The following is a 16,477-nucleotide window of genomic DNA, read 5'->3' on the forward strand; positions in this document are numbered from 1 at the left end:
CACTGCTGCCATGAACAAATGGAAAACCGGTGAAGTCAAAACAAAGAAGATCATTTGGGACTCTATCGAGAAGCGCTTGGTGGCCTACATCTCCAACCTGAACACCTCCAAGGAAATCTACGATAGACTGGTGAGTTTATTTAAATTTAATGATGCAAATCAAGTTTTGTTTCTTAGAAATAAGCTGAAGGAAATTAAGAAGGGCAAAGATGAGAGCATGCAACCATATTTCCTAAGAATCACCGAGATCAAGAACGATCTCCTATCTATTGGAGAAATTATCACTGATAGGGAAATGGCACTCTCAACCCTTGGAGGATTACTATCCGAATGGTACGTGTTCAGGACTACTCTTCTCAACAATAACGTAATTCCTGGTTTCGAGGAATTAATGGCAAGATGCATTCAAGAAGAAACAAGGATAGAAGAGAAAGAAATGCCCATGCCTAAAGGTCCTCCTGCTGCCTTTTCTTCTCATGCTGAGAAAAGAAATAATTCTGGGACTAAATCAAGAAGAAAGGTTGGACCTAAGGGTGGAAGAAAAGGACGATGTTACATTTGCGATAAAGCAGGTCACTATGCAAGGGAATGCCCTGATAGAAGGAACTCTCACCAGGACGACGATCAAAATCCCTCTCATGGCAATCAAAGGAATGGCAAATCTAATAGTAGAGGTTAAAGGAGTGCTGGAAATCAAGGAAGAGGACAACCATTCAAGAAGGCTAGAAATTCCAGGTATGAATCTAACACTATTGACAATAAACAGGAGGGATATTATCTACCAGCTGCTCTATCTACCTCTGCTCCTTCGGACTCACTGGGAAATTGGCTTATTGATAGTGGTGCCTCAAGGCACTTCACTGGTTACAAAGAAGTTCTCTATAATTTGATAGAGAAAGAAGCTAACCTGGAAATTGTCTTTGGAGATAATATGAAATATCTCGTGAAAGGTGTAGGCAATGTCTCTCTTAAATTGAATCAAGGTAATACAATCCACTTATAGGATGTATTATATGTACTTGACCTCAAAAAGAACCTGGTGTCCATCTCGGCAATGGAAGACAAAGGCTACAAGGTGACCTTCAACAATGGCAAGGTACGTGTATGGAAAAACAATGTTAAAGATGCCTTTACTCTTGGGTTTCGAGTTGATTCATTATATTAGGTCGGTGGAAGTCCGCTAGGTGTCATGTCTTGTGACAGATCTCTTTAGTCCGAACTTTGGCATTAGAGGTTTTCCCACCTTCATTATAAAGCTCTACCCTATGTAAGACAAATGGTGACAGGGATGCCCGAATTCCGAGTAGAGAAAGAAGGTGTATGTTCGGGATGTGCCGAAGGAAAGCTCAAAAGGGGACTATTCCCCTCAAGCCAAAGCAAGACCTCTGATATATTACAGTTGGTTCACTTAGACATATCTGGTATGATGCCTGTGAACTCCTTGGGAGGATATTCATATTACCTTACTTTTACAGATGACTATTCTCGAAAGACTTGGATATACTTCTTGAAAAAGAAGGATGAAGTGTTCTCTTGGTTTTGACACTTCAAAGCCTTGATCGAGAATCAAACCGAAAAGAAGATCAAGATCTTAAGGACTGATAATGGGATTGAATATGAATCTAACGAGTTTCATGACTTTTGTAAAGAGGCTGGCATTAAGAGGGAGACTACTACACCATATACTCCTGAACAAAATGGTATGGCGGAAAGGAGGAATCGTACAATTGTGGAAGCTGTCCGTGCAATGCTCCATGATCAAAGACTGTCGAAGTTTCTATGGGTTGAAGCTGCAAACACCGCCGTATATGTACAAAACTGATGCCCTCATCAAGCATTGGGTTCCAAGACTCCTAAAGAAATGTTCACCGGTAAGAAATTTGACGTATCTCATTTTAGAATTTTTGGAAGCCCTGTATATTTTCATGTGTCGAAAGAGAAAAGGAATAAATTGGGTGCATCTGGAAAGAAAGGAATCTTCGTGGGCTATAGTGAAAATACTAAGGGCTATAGAATCTATGTAGCCGGTCAAAGGGAAGTCGTGATTAGTCATGATGTCACCTTTGACGAAGATATGGCTCTTAGCAAGGTGAACAATCTTCCTATTTTAAGGAGCTCTCAAAAAGCTGACACCAGGGAACCAAAAGAAAAAGATGATGTAACAATACCCGATGTGGACGAACCCATGGATCTTATTGATCCACCTGAGCATTCCTCTTTTAGGAAGAGGCCTTCTTGGCTTAGGGGGCTACTTGATGATGTTGAAGGACACACTGCACCCCGAGGAACCTTCCGTAAAAGTAAGAATCCTAATAGGTATCAGGGATAGCTGACCATCATGAGCATGATCATACAAAACGAGCCTTCATCATTCTCAGATGCCGTCAAGCATCAAGTATGGAAGGATGCTATGACCGAAAAATATGAGTCTATTATGAAGAATGATGTCTAGGAAGTATTTCCCAGACCCCAGGACAAGACAGTTGTCACTTCTAAATGGATTTACAAGATAAAGCATGCAGCAGATGGAAGTACGGAAAAGTATAAGGCTCGTTTTGTCGCTCGTGGCTTCTCCCAGAAGGAAGGTATAGACTATGACAAGATATTTGCACCTGTTTCCAGATATACCACCATCCGCTCGATCATAGCCCTTGCGGCTTCACAAGGATGGAACCTACATCAGATGGATGTCAAGACCGCGTTCTTGCATGGTTCGATCAAAGAAGAGGTCTACGTGGAGCAACCCGAAGGATTTGAGATTTATGATCGAAAATCTCATGTATGTAGGTTGAAGAAGGCTCTTTATGGGCTGAAGCAAGCACCTCGAGCATGGTATGAGAGTATTGATAGCTACTTGATGAAGCTGGGATTCACTAGGAGTGAAGCCAATCCTAACCTTTACTTTAAGGTTGAAGATGACAAACCTCTCATACTGGTGCTGCATGTGGACGACCTCTTCCTAACAGGTGCAGACTTTCTCATTCACAAATGTACGAGGGAGTTGGCTTCTGAATTTGAAATGAAGGACCTAGGACTGATGCACTATTTCCTAGGACTTGAAGTTTGACAGAAGCTAGGGGAAATTTTCCTATCTTAAGGAAAATATGTGGTGAAGATTCTGGAAATATTTGGTATGGTGGAATGCAAGATCGAAACTACCCCGATGGAGCTTGACTTCAAAAAGTTAAGCGGTAGTGCTGCTGGACCTGTTTTACGAAATGCCACCGAGTATCGGCAACTCGTCGGAGCATTAATGTTCTTAGTGAACCCCCGTCCAGATATATGCTTTGCACTCAACACATTAAGTCAACATATGGTTGAACCTCACCACATACATTGGATTGGTGCCAAGAATCTATTAAGATATCTTTGTGGCACAATCACTTATGGGTTGAGATACACTGTCGGAGATGTGAGACTACTTGGATACACTGATGCTGATTGGGCAGGCAATGTGGTGGACCATAAAAGCACTTCCGGGTGTTGTTTCTCCTTGGGATCTGCTTTGATATCCTAGATGAGCAAGAAGCAAAAGTCGGTGGCTTTGAGCACCGCCGAAGCAGAGTATATTGCTGCTAGCATGGCCTCTTGTGAGGCAATCTGGTTGCGAAAGCTCTTCAGTGAGCTGTTTGGATTTACATTGGATACCACCGTGATCCTATGTGACAACTAGAGTGGGATTTGTTTGTCAGAGAATCCTGTATTTCATGATCGCTCCAAGAATATCCATATCAGGTACCACTATATTCGAGATATGGTGCAACGAGGAGCAATAAGGCTCCAACATATCGGTACAGATGAACAGGTCACCGACATTCTAACAAAGCCCCTAGGGAAGGTCAAATTCCTGACTTTTAGAGAACGACTTGGTGTCATTCAAAGACCATCTAATGAGGGTCCTGTATGATGTATTGAGCTCTGGGAACTTCAGGGGGGCGCGGGGTACTTCTTGGAGCAACATATGACCACAGGGTGACTCACCATCCCTTGGTGGTGTACGCCTATAGGGTAAAAGGATCAAAACTTTCCCTGTGACACCTCGTGGCGACTATGTAACAGGATGATCAGTTCTCCTGTGAGGTCTCGATGATGTGTTCTCCATGACAATTGTGTAGCAGGATGATTAGTTCCCCTGTGAGGCCTGGATGATGTGTTCTCCATGGCAATTGTGGAACAGGATGATTCGCTCTCTTGTGGGCCAGGATGATTAGTTCTCCGTGGCATCCACTTGACAAGATGATTCGCTCTCTTGTGGGACAGGGTGATTCGCTCTCCTGTGGATAGGATTGATTAGTTCTCCTGTCGAGGCATCTTACCCATGCAGTCTGGGACTCATGGGAAGTACCTCTCATCTGATCAATGAGCAGGGAAATGAGGATAGGGACCATAGTAGTACTGATGGATGCATTGCTGTATCTACCGTACTCCCTATGCTAGGATGACCTTCATTGGTCTGGGATCAATGATACTCGTCTGTGACTAGTGGTAGGAGTTGTACCCACTATGACACTAACTTCGGGTCGGTTGAACACTGGTTTGGGACCAGTGGTACACACTCTGAGACTGACTTTGAGCCAGTGGAGGATGGTATGATACATCCTCAATCATTTCTTATTCTTCATAATTCGGACAAAACAAAGCAGAGCAAAGTAGAACATAGCAGATCAGAACAGGGTAGAACAGAACAGAGCAGAGCAGGCATAATAGAGCAGAGCAGAGCAGAGGTCAAGCTATACAGTGTAGTGCATTTGATGGATGAATAGTAGCGACCGACAGACGAATTGCTGATGGAGTTCTCCCTAGTTGAGAGGGAGTGTTAAAATTGGAAACTAGGGCCAAACTCCATGAGGGTCATCTTATTCATGGCTGATAATATTTTTATTAGATTCCTCTCATCGAGAGGTGTAGGATTGATCTAAAGATCATCCGATTCCGATAAGTATTTATGGAGATATGAATTTATTTTGATTATGGAATAATTATCAAGCCAACTAGCAACTCATGTAGGCTCAGAAGCCCAACAGACGCATCTATTCATCATCAACATTTGTATACAAATACAGGAGGTATTTTCCTCATTTGGACACACACATCTCTCTCTCTCTCTCTCCTGCGCAGAAAAGAGACTCTTCCCCTACCGCGCAGAAAGAGACTCTTCTCTCACATGTGTGGAAGGAAGGACATAGATTTAGGGCTGCAACTGCAGATCGGAAGTTTGACCATTGTTGACCATCAAACTCTCTCTCAGAACTGCGTTGTAGGTGGAACTGACTCTCCTCAGAAGGCCGCATTTTTTGGTGAAAGAATCAAGCCAATCCGACGGTCGGTTTGCAAGATATTGTCTGCCCTAGTTTAGGGCTGATCTAGGGTTTGCTGCTGCTGATGTAAATCAGATTTATGTACTATTTCTCTCTGCTGAATTATTGAAGATAAAGGAAGATTTGATCAAAGGGTTTCCCCATATTTGGGTTTGTCCCTAGCTAGCCGCCACATCTTGTGTCTCTTGTCTTGGCTTGTTTTCTGTCGATCGTTTAATGTTCTATCTGCACTTTACTTACTGTACATGTGATTGCTAACATGTGGATAATAATAATAAAAAAAGTAAACTGCTCTAAGCATAGAACATACCATACCTTAACAACGGTCGAGATTAAGTCCCTAATCAACGGCTAAGATTAGATCTGGCTTGATCCATGTCTTTTGGACCATTCTAACACAGTTTTATATTAATGCACATTAATATTTTAATTTCTCTGAGTTTAGACTTAGGGACTCCATTAAAAATATTAATTATTTTAATATCTCCCAAACTATTTAGAATCTGCCCAAACCCTTTCTGGGTATTGGAGATCTCATGTGCCCCAATCTCTCCACCAAATTTCGTGGCTAAAGCACATCTGATGCTACCACAAATCAACACTCCCTCTTAGCGAGGATTGTGCTCTAGCAATACTCCTCACTGAATATTACTCTGACCATCCGGCATCAGTCCCTGTGTTGATGCTAGGCCTGCTGCCCACCATCCTCTGCACTATTTCCCATGGTTTTGCCACTGCCACTGCTGCATCTCTACGACAACTCCCTCTACATATGTGCTGTTGGTGGTCCTTTCTCCCAACACTGCATCCACACTGCAACTCCTCTCATCATGGTGCATCGTGCTGCCCATTGCTGCACTGCAACTCAGTTACTGAGAAGTAAGTAATTGATCTCCCAACTCTGACCTCTCTGTTCGGATAGAGACCCTCCTGATGCTGAAGCTCCCTTTGCCGCTGATAAGTGCTCCCTCTCTGACCTCTGCACAACTGCAACAACTCCCTGCATCTCGCACCGTTGTACCCCTCTTTGTGCCATCCATCCTGCACTGGTGCAACACTCCCGTGCCTCTTGTACTGCTGCAACCTACTGGCCTCGCATTGTCCTAGGAATCCTACACTGTAGCTCTCTTTGCCGCTTCATCCGCATCTGTCTCTACCCACATCGGCCAATCCTGCTACTCCTCTTCGGGGCTCCCGTAACAAGGTCTAATCCAAGAGGTTGGGTACCTCGAGGATCCTGCCCCTCATTGCTTGTAGTTCGCCTGACTGCAGCTCGATGTCTCCCCACCTCCGCTCAAGTGGTGCGTGTACACTCATGGCACAGTCATCGTTTGTCTCCACTTCCTTCTCTGCCCTTGCAGGCACTGCCTTAGTCTTGGAATACTCTTCCCTACTCTTCTTCCTTGAACACTGGGTCGCATAATGACCCAACTCCCCACACTGGAAGCACTTGATTTTGGAGAGATCCTTCTTCTTCCGCTTTTCTTGCTTTCCCTCAGATGCTAGGGCAACATCTTCCTCCTCTTGCTTTTTGACTCTGGTCCCCTTACTGTTGCTTCCTGCCTTTGTCTGCCATCTGATCTCTTCTTGGTGAAGAGCCACCCACATCTCATCCCAAGGTGGAAGTGTCCCTCTGTCCAGTATACTTTGGACAAATACCTTCCAATCTTCTGAGACTGCATTCAGGGATGTCCTCACCATCAATTCCTGATCCGACGTGGCTTCTATGGAAGTCAACTCATCTGAGATCTCATTCAGTCCTCCAAGGAACGTGTCAATCAGTTCTCCCTTCTTCATCTGATATGACCTCAGCTGATTTTCTAGTAACATTCTTCTCTGCACATAAGTATGCTGGTACAATTTCTTTAGGGCCTCCCACATCTTGTTTTTCATTTCCTTCTCGACAATGTGTGGTACTACATGGTCTTTGACCCCATCAAGGATGATGATCTTGGCCCTCGCCATTGCCTCCTCGTACTTGTCGTTCTCAGCTGGGTCGACTAGGATAGCTATCGTCTTCAAGGCGAAGTGCTTGACATGATTTCTGTCAAGTACGGATAAGATTCTAGCCTTCCAGACTACGAAGTTTGACACTCCGTCCAGTCTGTCTTGGTCTCTTACTCCGTGTAGTGCCATGATGCTCTTCTACTTTCCTTTTGGAAGTTCTCGATGTGACTCCCTCCGAGTCTCGATTTCCCTCCTGAAAATCCTTCTGCCGATGTCGAGATGCCCCCTACTCTGATTGTCTATGCAACCGCACCACTGATTCGGATTTCTCGGCTAGAAACCCTTGGTAGCAACTCCCACCTCTTGGCCTTGCCTGTTAGGTATTGTTCTGACTACAGTACCTCACCAGATCCACTCTGCAACTTTCCCACAGCCTCCTAAACCCTAGCAACCTGAAGGTGAGAGCTCCTAGGCTTTGCGCAATCCCAACACCAACAACTCGACCTCCTCAGCCAACTGTGTCAGCCCTCCTAGCTTCTGCGTGGCTCTGCGTGAGTCTCCCTTTGCCTCCCTTAGCCTCTGCGCTGCCTCTTCCTGGCTCACCCTTGATGACGCAGGCACTGCGTCACCCTTCCCTTGTTGCTGCTCTGCTAGAAACAACTTCTGTCACTCGGGACAGCTGTTTTCTGCTACTATTGCTCCGCTCGGCTGATGTCCTCAGTTCTCCTATGATCTGCAACCACGCTCTGATACCATGTTGAAGTTTCTAAGTCTACCAATTAGAAACCCTCCATGCACTTATTCCTACCTACTTGTTCCATTACTTAACAAGTTATTTATTATGTAAATAATGAAAATAAACACTAGTTCATGCTTAACATATTACAGATCATCAACTGAAGGAAACAGAAACAAACACACAAAATGACATCGTTATTTTTAGACCAATGTCCCCGGGAAAATCCAATGCAGGAAAACCGATGCAGCTATCTGAGGGTTTTTGTATTAAGCAATTTCAGAGTACAATCCGAGTGCCAAATCTAGCTTACCCAACAGAAAATGTCCTTGGCAGTAGTACCTCTCAATCTGAGACAAATGTCTCAGCTGAAACCCCGGTTAAACCCTTCGGCAGTTCCTCAGCTCCAATCTACCCGAGAAACCCTAGCGTCAGCCTCTCTCTGGACTGCGTCTTCCTCTCTCTGCCTAGCACTGGCCATGCGTCACCCTAAATGGGTCTGCGTTAGCCTCCGGAGGCCATGCATCAAACCTTCTGGCCCTCTGCATCAGCAACGCTGGCCTCTCTGAAGCACTGCGCAGCTCCTGGCTACCTTTGCGTGAGCCCTGGCTACTACTATGTCACTCTCTCTGGCTCCTGTGCTGATCTCCCGACACTATCTCTGCCTCTTTGTCTCTCTGTACTCACTGCCCCTCAGCTGCAACTCCGATCACCGATTCTATCTCTCTTAGCAAACCTTGTTCTAGAGAATAGAATGACTGATCATCTAGTGTGTTCTCCAAGTGACCCTCAAGCCCCCTCTTATACTTTTCTCGTTGACATATCAACGGCTGAGATTAAGTCCCTAATCAATGGCTAAGATTAGATCTGGCTTGATCCATGTCTTTTGGACCATTCTAACATAGTTTTATATTAATCCACTTTAATATTTTAAAAATATTAATTATTTTAATATCTCCCAAACTGTTTAGAATCTGCCCAAACCCTTTTTGGATATTGGAGATGTCATGTGCCCCAACCTCTTCACCAAATTTCATGGCTAGAGCACATCCAATGCTACCGCAAATCAACAAAGGGCTCTTTTCATACTTAAGGAGATTTACAATGATAAGTGGATTTTAAAATAACTTTTCTCCTCAAGCAATAATGTTGATCCAATTACAATCCCAACTTCAAAACACCCCAAGACAAGTAGGTCAACCTTCTAGATCACTGCCTCCAAACATTGATGAAATTATAACCAATTTACTCACTGCTTAGAAGACCGAGACCTCTACAAAATCTGAATTTTATGCTCAAAAAATGGATAAGTTTTCTGCAACAACAGTGACTTGAAGTTCAGTGAATGGTTCTCCTTAGTTCACTGCCCCAAATAGATGGAATGACTTTCAACAAGGCCTACTGCGTTGGAAGTCTCTAAGCAGCAAGGGCTCTCAACCTAGCCCAGAAAAATCAAATAAAATTTAGATTAAATTTTATTAAAATTTCAAGGAAAATTTTGTGTGGTTCAGGGTTCAAACTTTTTCAAAAATATTCACTGCAAACCCTTCTCTGCTCAGACTTTTGCACAGGTAAAAGGAGGCCCTTCCAGAAGCTCTTAGCGCATGGAACTAGGGACACAAAAATGTTGCTTTCAAACTCCAATTAAATGCCAGAAACCCTGTAAAACGAAGTCAGCCAAACTGAACAAAAGAGCAGAAATGTTCACAGCCTTGCAGAGAAATAACCCCAAAAATTTTAATAAAATTTTGTAAGCAATTTGTAAAATCTTCAGAATTTTTTTTGTAATAGTCCTCCGAGAAAGATTCCAGATTTAGATCTACAATCCTGATTTAGATCTACAAGACAAGGCTTGTTAGAATTCTAAACCATCCCTGCAATAAAAGAGGCTTGAAAGCCTTAGAGAGAGCTTTGAGTTCATGGTAATGAGGGGAAAAGAGGCTTTCAGTTCTGCTGAAAATCACAAAGGGTAGTCCTCAAAAATCCTTCCAAAATTTGTAATCTAAACCCTGCAAAACAAATCAGGATTAGTTGAAAATTTGACCTCTCACAGACTAGCGCAGAAAATTAATTAAAGTTTAACCTTAAATTTTGTTTCAATTTCTTGGTAAATTTCTTAAGGTTTTAGATCTGTAAATTTGTTTATAAAAACCCCTCCTTCAATCTGGCTTTTGACACCAGTGGACAGAGGCTCCTCTTGAGCTCATGACTTTGAGGAAAAGTGCTGAAGATTTGGGTGCTTTCTTTCAGAAAAAGAATTCCAAATGAACCAGACCCTCGGAATCAATTTCTTTGCCCCAATATTTGATAAAAAACCCCTGCAAACAAAAACAATTTAATTCTCTACAAAATTAGCGGGGGTTATTGGATATAAAATTATGGCAACAGGGATAAGCCTTGAAAGCTTGCAGCCGTCAATAACATATTCAACAAATTTCTGAACCACAAGATTAATACCAAACCCTTTCAAAAATTTTGATCTCAACCTAAAAATGAACAAGAAAAGTATATAAAAAAAAATAAAAATTTAAAATTGTCAAGCCCTTGCAGCCATGATAGATTAGTATCCAAAAAATTTCAAAACCCTGAATAAAATCCTTGCAGCTAACTTGAAAAATGCAGAAAATAATTCAGGGCCAATTACCTGAAAATTTGTTTCTAAAAAACCCTTTTCAAAGAAGTTTGTCTTCTGCAGTATAGAGGTTAGTGGCCAAAAAAATTAGGATATATAAAACCCCTCTTCAAACCTTTGTGGCTGTTACCCACCATTTTGTGGGTAATATCCCTAAGAGAAAATTTTTCTCCAAGATGATCCTTAGCCGGCAGCCAACAACCCCTTGTAGCCATTAGCTAGCTCATTGTGCCATTTCTCTGCCACCTGAGCCAGCCATGTGGTCCCTCGCCCATCTGCCATGATCGTATGTTTGAAGGTGGGCCTCCCGAATCTAAAGGTATGCCTTGTCATTTGGAAATTGAGTATTGTAGTTTGCTTATCATGGACACTTTTGGGCATGGATTAATGGGGGGATTCGGCGGAAAGAATGGGCTAGGTCTGTGCTTCTGTCCCCTAGACCCCTTTTAGGAATTAACCTTGGATTCTAGTCCCATGGGATCTCTTTTACTAACCATTTGGTTTCAGGGATGGTATTTCACGGGAAACCCTGATTTTGGTTGTGTGGTCCCACTCCCTTATCTGCTTATATTACCCTCTTTCCACTCATTATTACCCCATCCATCATTTTTCTTGCCTGGGTCCACATTCCTCCATTGGGTCCACATAGGGTTAGCTTGCCCCTTCCCCTTGCCCACACCTTGGGTCATGGCCTAGAATGAAGCCCGAAGGTTGATGCAGCTGAAAAGAAAGTTAAAAGCATATATGGCCACATTCAACAGGAAAAGTACCACAAAATGCAAAAGATGGCTGGGACAAAAACATTTTAGCACGTGGGCAAAAGCCAATACATGAGCTCTACCCCATTATCATGGCCATCACCCTGGTTCCTATAGGTTCTATGATCCTTCATCATCATATAAGAACCCATGATTGTCCCAACCCCTGGTGGGCGATGAACCACCCCACCTTAAAGGGGGAAATTCGCTGCTATATCTTATACATCATGTTCTAACCCCTTGAGCCCTGAGCAGTTAATCCAAGAAAATCATAAAAAGGAAAAAGGCATAAAAGAAGGGTGGAAAAATCAAGGTCGGGGCACCTCATGTACCATGACTGTGTTAGTTTTTGGTAACATCGGAAGTGCTCTAGCTTTGAAAACTGGTGGAGAGGCTAAAGAACATGAGTTCTAAAGAACCCAGAAACCGTTCGGTGAAATTCCACCCGGATTGTATTTTATTCAACTAATTAATATTTTTAATTGAGTGCCTAAGTCTAAACAGTTGGAACAGCCGGAACAGCTGGGAGAGCTGATGCAGAAAAGTTGCTTGTCACGCAGAATCTAGAACTGCCATAACTGCCGGAACTGCGAGGCACTGCCAAAATAGTCGAGAGAGTTGACGCAAAGGGCAGAGAAGGCGACGTAGGGCCAGCGCAAAAATAGCCGGGGTTAGCCACTCTTGTGCCGAATCAATGGAAATTTTGTCGGGTGAAGTGAGGTAAAACTCACTCAGATTTTCCGCCATTATTTTCTCTGTAAAGCATTTCTATATGAGCATCCTAGAGTTGTATTAAGATATTTCTCCTGCATAATAATAAACCCTTAGAACTACTGCTCTGGTTTTCCCGCATTGGGCTTTCCTGGGGACTATTGTGTAAAAAAATAAGTGTGTCCTATGTATCTTGTACTTTGCTCTGTTTTCTATTTCATGAGATCAAATATTTAATTAGTGTAGGCTACAAAAGAAATTTGCTTCAGTATTCAGAAGAATAACTTGATAAATGTAATTTAAAAATCAAGTAGATGAAGTAGATTCAGATTTGCTGCAATAGGGGTTCCTTCGAGTGTAGGAATTTTCACAGACTACTCCCTCCTACACATGAGAAACCAAAGTGTGGGCTTCCCTCTTGTTAGCTACCCTTGTACCTCAGCGTGTGACCCAGGGTTGCCCTTTCTCATTCCCTACTTCATTCACCTATCTGCCACATGCCACCACCTCTTGATGGATGTACCTTGACTATATTATCCCCTTTAGAAGTAGAAACCACTTAATAGGGTGTTTGGTGAGCCCCATCTGGAGTTTAGGAGACATTGGCACATTCTTAAGTCCATTATGGAAGGGTAGGCCATTATGAAGTCTCCACCTGTGGTCCATGATTAGGTAAGCTCATTTACTCAATTTATCTAATGACTTGTTGTACTAGAAGACTAGGGGACGTATTGGATCTTATGCAAGATTGCAAATGGTTTCGATTTGGGGTTTGGTCTCCCTATACGAGGTCCTAATCCTCCAGAGAGCTACATTGGCACATGTAGGGTGAGCGTTGAGAGCCATGGGCCTCCACAGTAGTAGACTACACTCCATGGATCCCCAAATCCATTCAGAGATTGCTCGTGGTTCACTTATTAGACGAGGAGGATGCACTTGATCCATCAAGCCCAGCGGGCGCTAGATCTACACCATACACTCGGTAGATGATCCAGGACTTCCACGATGTTGTGGCATCTCCTATACCATCATCCTAGCCCCTAACAGAAACCTACATGCATCTTCGATTTGTTTGGAGACCCATGAGGACACTTTGTGCCCCTAGATGTCATTTGGAGCACCATAGGTTATTACAAGGGGCCACTCCCTTGTCCATTACTTTTGAGGGTCCTTCTCTTCATTATGACACCCATGGACCTCATTAGGCCTCTTAGAGGGCCTTACAACATGCATAGATTATTATTTGATCTCTTGAAAGGCTTATCCTTTCATTTATGAGCTAGTTTCATAGGCTTGTCACCAAAAGCTGTATTATTAGCACATTATTTTATTTTTGGGGCTTATGTAGGCCAAGGAGGCTAAATCGAACTCCTAAGACGTGTATAAATACAAGTAAGGTGAGATCATTTCTCATCATCACTTTGATTGGATCTCTCTCTTCTTTAGTTAATTTCACACTTTTTTCTAGAGGATGAATTGGAGCATTTATGGACAAATTTTGATGTATGGTTATTGGTCTATCTTCTCTTGGAGCTTCTCTATTGTAATTTGTGAATGGTTGGATATACTCTACTGCATGTAAGTACGAAATTTTGATGTTATTCTTGTTACTTTTGTCATATATGCTGGATTTGGGATTTTCATTGTGTTGGGGCTAATTGCTGCATGCAAATTATTGCTTAATATTGTGGAATTGTCTCTATTATAATGTTCTCTCTCCATGTATGGGAAATGCAATGGTAGTGAAACCTCCTAGGGGTAAAATTTGACCTTGATAATCCATTTCTCTCGTGCATTTAAAGTATAAAAGCTGCAAGATTGCTTTCACTTGACCTAGAGGGGTTTGTGAAGTAATTTTGAGGCCTCCTTGACTGGGAACCAAGAAATATTTACACATAATCAACATAGACTCCATTATCCCAAGGATTAAGGCATTGATCTACCAAGGGTGGTCATCAAATCTCTTATTCTTTAACCTTCTCCCAAGTCTAGCCACTTGGGGTGCATAGGGAATCAATTTACTGACAAGTTAGCCACTAAAAAATTTCAATCTCATACGCTAGCCTTTCCTCTAGCCCTCCTCCAAACTTGAAGACATTCCGATAGTGGAATTGGGAGAAAATTCAAGCCCTAGGTCCAGGACCAAAACTTGCCCTGCCATACCTAAGGCTAGCACTTCTCAGGATCAAAGCAACATCATTGAGTGAAAATACTTTCTTTGATCCTTCCCACCTTGTCTAGGGTAAGAATATCATTGATTGTTTCATACCTTCCTCATACCTAGATTGGGTTCACTTGGCCCCGTGTGGTTCGCTCCTTCAAAGGACCATTCTTCAAAAACCATCTGGGATACCAATTCTAACAAGGATTTTAGGTTGCGAGAAACTCCTTTCAAAGCCTATTCCCATACACCTAACCCCAAAAATTCTCTCTTCCTTTCCCTGGAAGCTATACTACCTTGCTTAGTGAGCAAGCAAGCTCCATATTTCAAACCTTTCTGGGAAAGGCTTAGTTTGGGCCACTCATATTCATTGACTTATCATTCATTTGTGACTCCAATCCATATCGATTCTCCTCCCATCAGTGGAAGTCTGTTAATAGAAGGGATCCTTAGCTGAGCTGATAGTGGGCTAAGTCTTCATTTGTTGTCTTTGGCCTAACATTTGTCCTTTAGGGATTCCCCTTAGGTCCCCTGCTAGTTTGAGCGGTAACATTTTGGCATTGTTTTCGAGGACACAAAACATGTGTTTTGTTCCCCATACAACACATTGACATATCACTATTGGCGACTCCATTGGAGGAACGAAGTCCTAGTTCCTCATTGAACTTCAAAGTTAATGCTTGTAGGGTGAAGCAGGCATTTGTGAAGGCATTTTAATTCACCCTAGAGACTCCATTTTTGCATTATATGAAAGATCATGAAAAATGGTTAAATAAAGTATCCATGACATTAGCCTCGAAGAAGAACAAGACCTATGGGAAAGATTGGATTCGTGGTCTGAGCTTTGTGATCATCTGATAGAGCACAAGAATGAGGACTTCATACTCAATTTTTATAACAAGAGCAGGTCAAACCTCAACAACATAAGGAAGGAGTATGAAGAAGGGCCCACAGATTATCTCTTCTTGGAGCTTGCCTATTATACTGGTGCATTTAATTCCTTGTCTCACAAGATCAAGGAAAAATTTGGCTCATTACCAGATGAGGATTTGGATGACTAGGATGACCAAGAAAATGAGGATGATGAGCAAATATCAGTTATGGAATTGGGTGCGAATAGCAGTGAAGTGAAAGACATCTCCTCTGAGGATGACAAAGAGTTGGATCCTGAAAGCCTCCAAATCATGCAAGAAAGAATGGATGAATATAGTAGGTCATGCAGGGGGTTAGTAAGGGAATGTAATTCTAATGAAGTATTCTCCCATTTATATGATGAAGAGGTGAAGCTTCATAATATGAAATGTGAATATAAAGAGAACCCCACTCATGCTCTCCTCCTAGAAGCGTATTACGAAAATCATGTAACAAATACCTTAGCTATTTTTTTTCAAGAGAAGAGAGAAGAAGATGGGTCTCGCTTGTCAACCAACCAAGATGAATATGATCTTGAGAATCTCGAAGATGAGCTCTCGTTGGGGTCGCAGGATGGACATGATGACTCTAAGAGCACATGTGTTAAGGAGAATGAGGATATGGAAAGTAAGGCCGAGACTGAACTTACCTTTCTCAAGGGTATCACTCCTGATGACTCTCCTTTCGAGAACCTTGAGGAAGGTGATCCCATGAGCTCCTTGGAAGATGACATTGGAGATTATTTCCACATTGAAAAGGACAAATGGGAGATTGTTGGGACTCAATTTGATTTTTCTTCCATTTATGATACTGACAAGGAAGATGATATTGAGATTGGTTTTTCCTTTATCCCAGGCATTACTTACGATGAAATCTCCATCGATACCCTTGGGAAGGAGAATTATTATTTTCCCTTGCATGAAGTAAGACAATATTTGATGGAAGTGATTGACTCTCCTTTTAAAGAAAGCCCAATATTTGATGCTTATAATAAGGAAAGCAACACGGCTATTACCTACCCACCTTATGATTATGTATTCAAATCACTTGAGCCTCTAGATTGTGGGGAAGGAAAACCTGTTGAATATGACACTTCACCCTCCCCTTTGCCTTTCCCTCTTATTCATCACCTTGAGTCTTCCTCAAGTAACTCCCTCATCCCTTTTGGTATAACCTCAAGTGACCATGCCCCTTTTCCCCTTTCTGAATATGGTGTCAAGAAAGAACCCTTCATTGAATATACTTTATCCCCTTTGACCCATCCTTAGGATTATGATCACTCCGCGACCTCCCCTCTCCGAT

The 16,477-nt window shown here is 42.6% G+C and overlaps 1 protein-coding gene across 1 annotated transcript in view; it reads left to right on the plus strand.

Annotated features, from left to right (window-relative positions):
* Nucleotides 1-16,477, plus strand: part of LOC149265535 (uncharacterized) — a 70,250-nt gene that overhangs the window by 12,418 nt on the left and 41,355 nt on the right. The window contains exon 2 of the mRNA XM_089404603.1: nt 15,325-15,877. Within this exon, the coding sequence (XP_089260729.1) occupies nt 15,325-15,877 (553 nt within the window). The remainder of the gene's footprint in view (nt 1-15,324; nt 15,878-16,477) is intronic.

Source organism: Pinus tabuliformis, chromosome 6, assembly GCF_031772625.1.
Source record: "Pinus tabuliformis cultivar Carrire ecotype Pingquan chromosome 6, CPIR1, whole genome shotgun sequence".
Lineage (NCBI taxonomy): Eukaryota > Viridiplantae > Streptophyta > Pinopsida > Pinales > Pinaceae > Pinus > Pinus tabuliformis.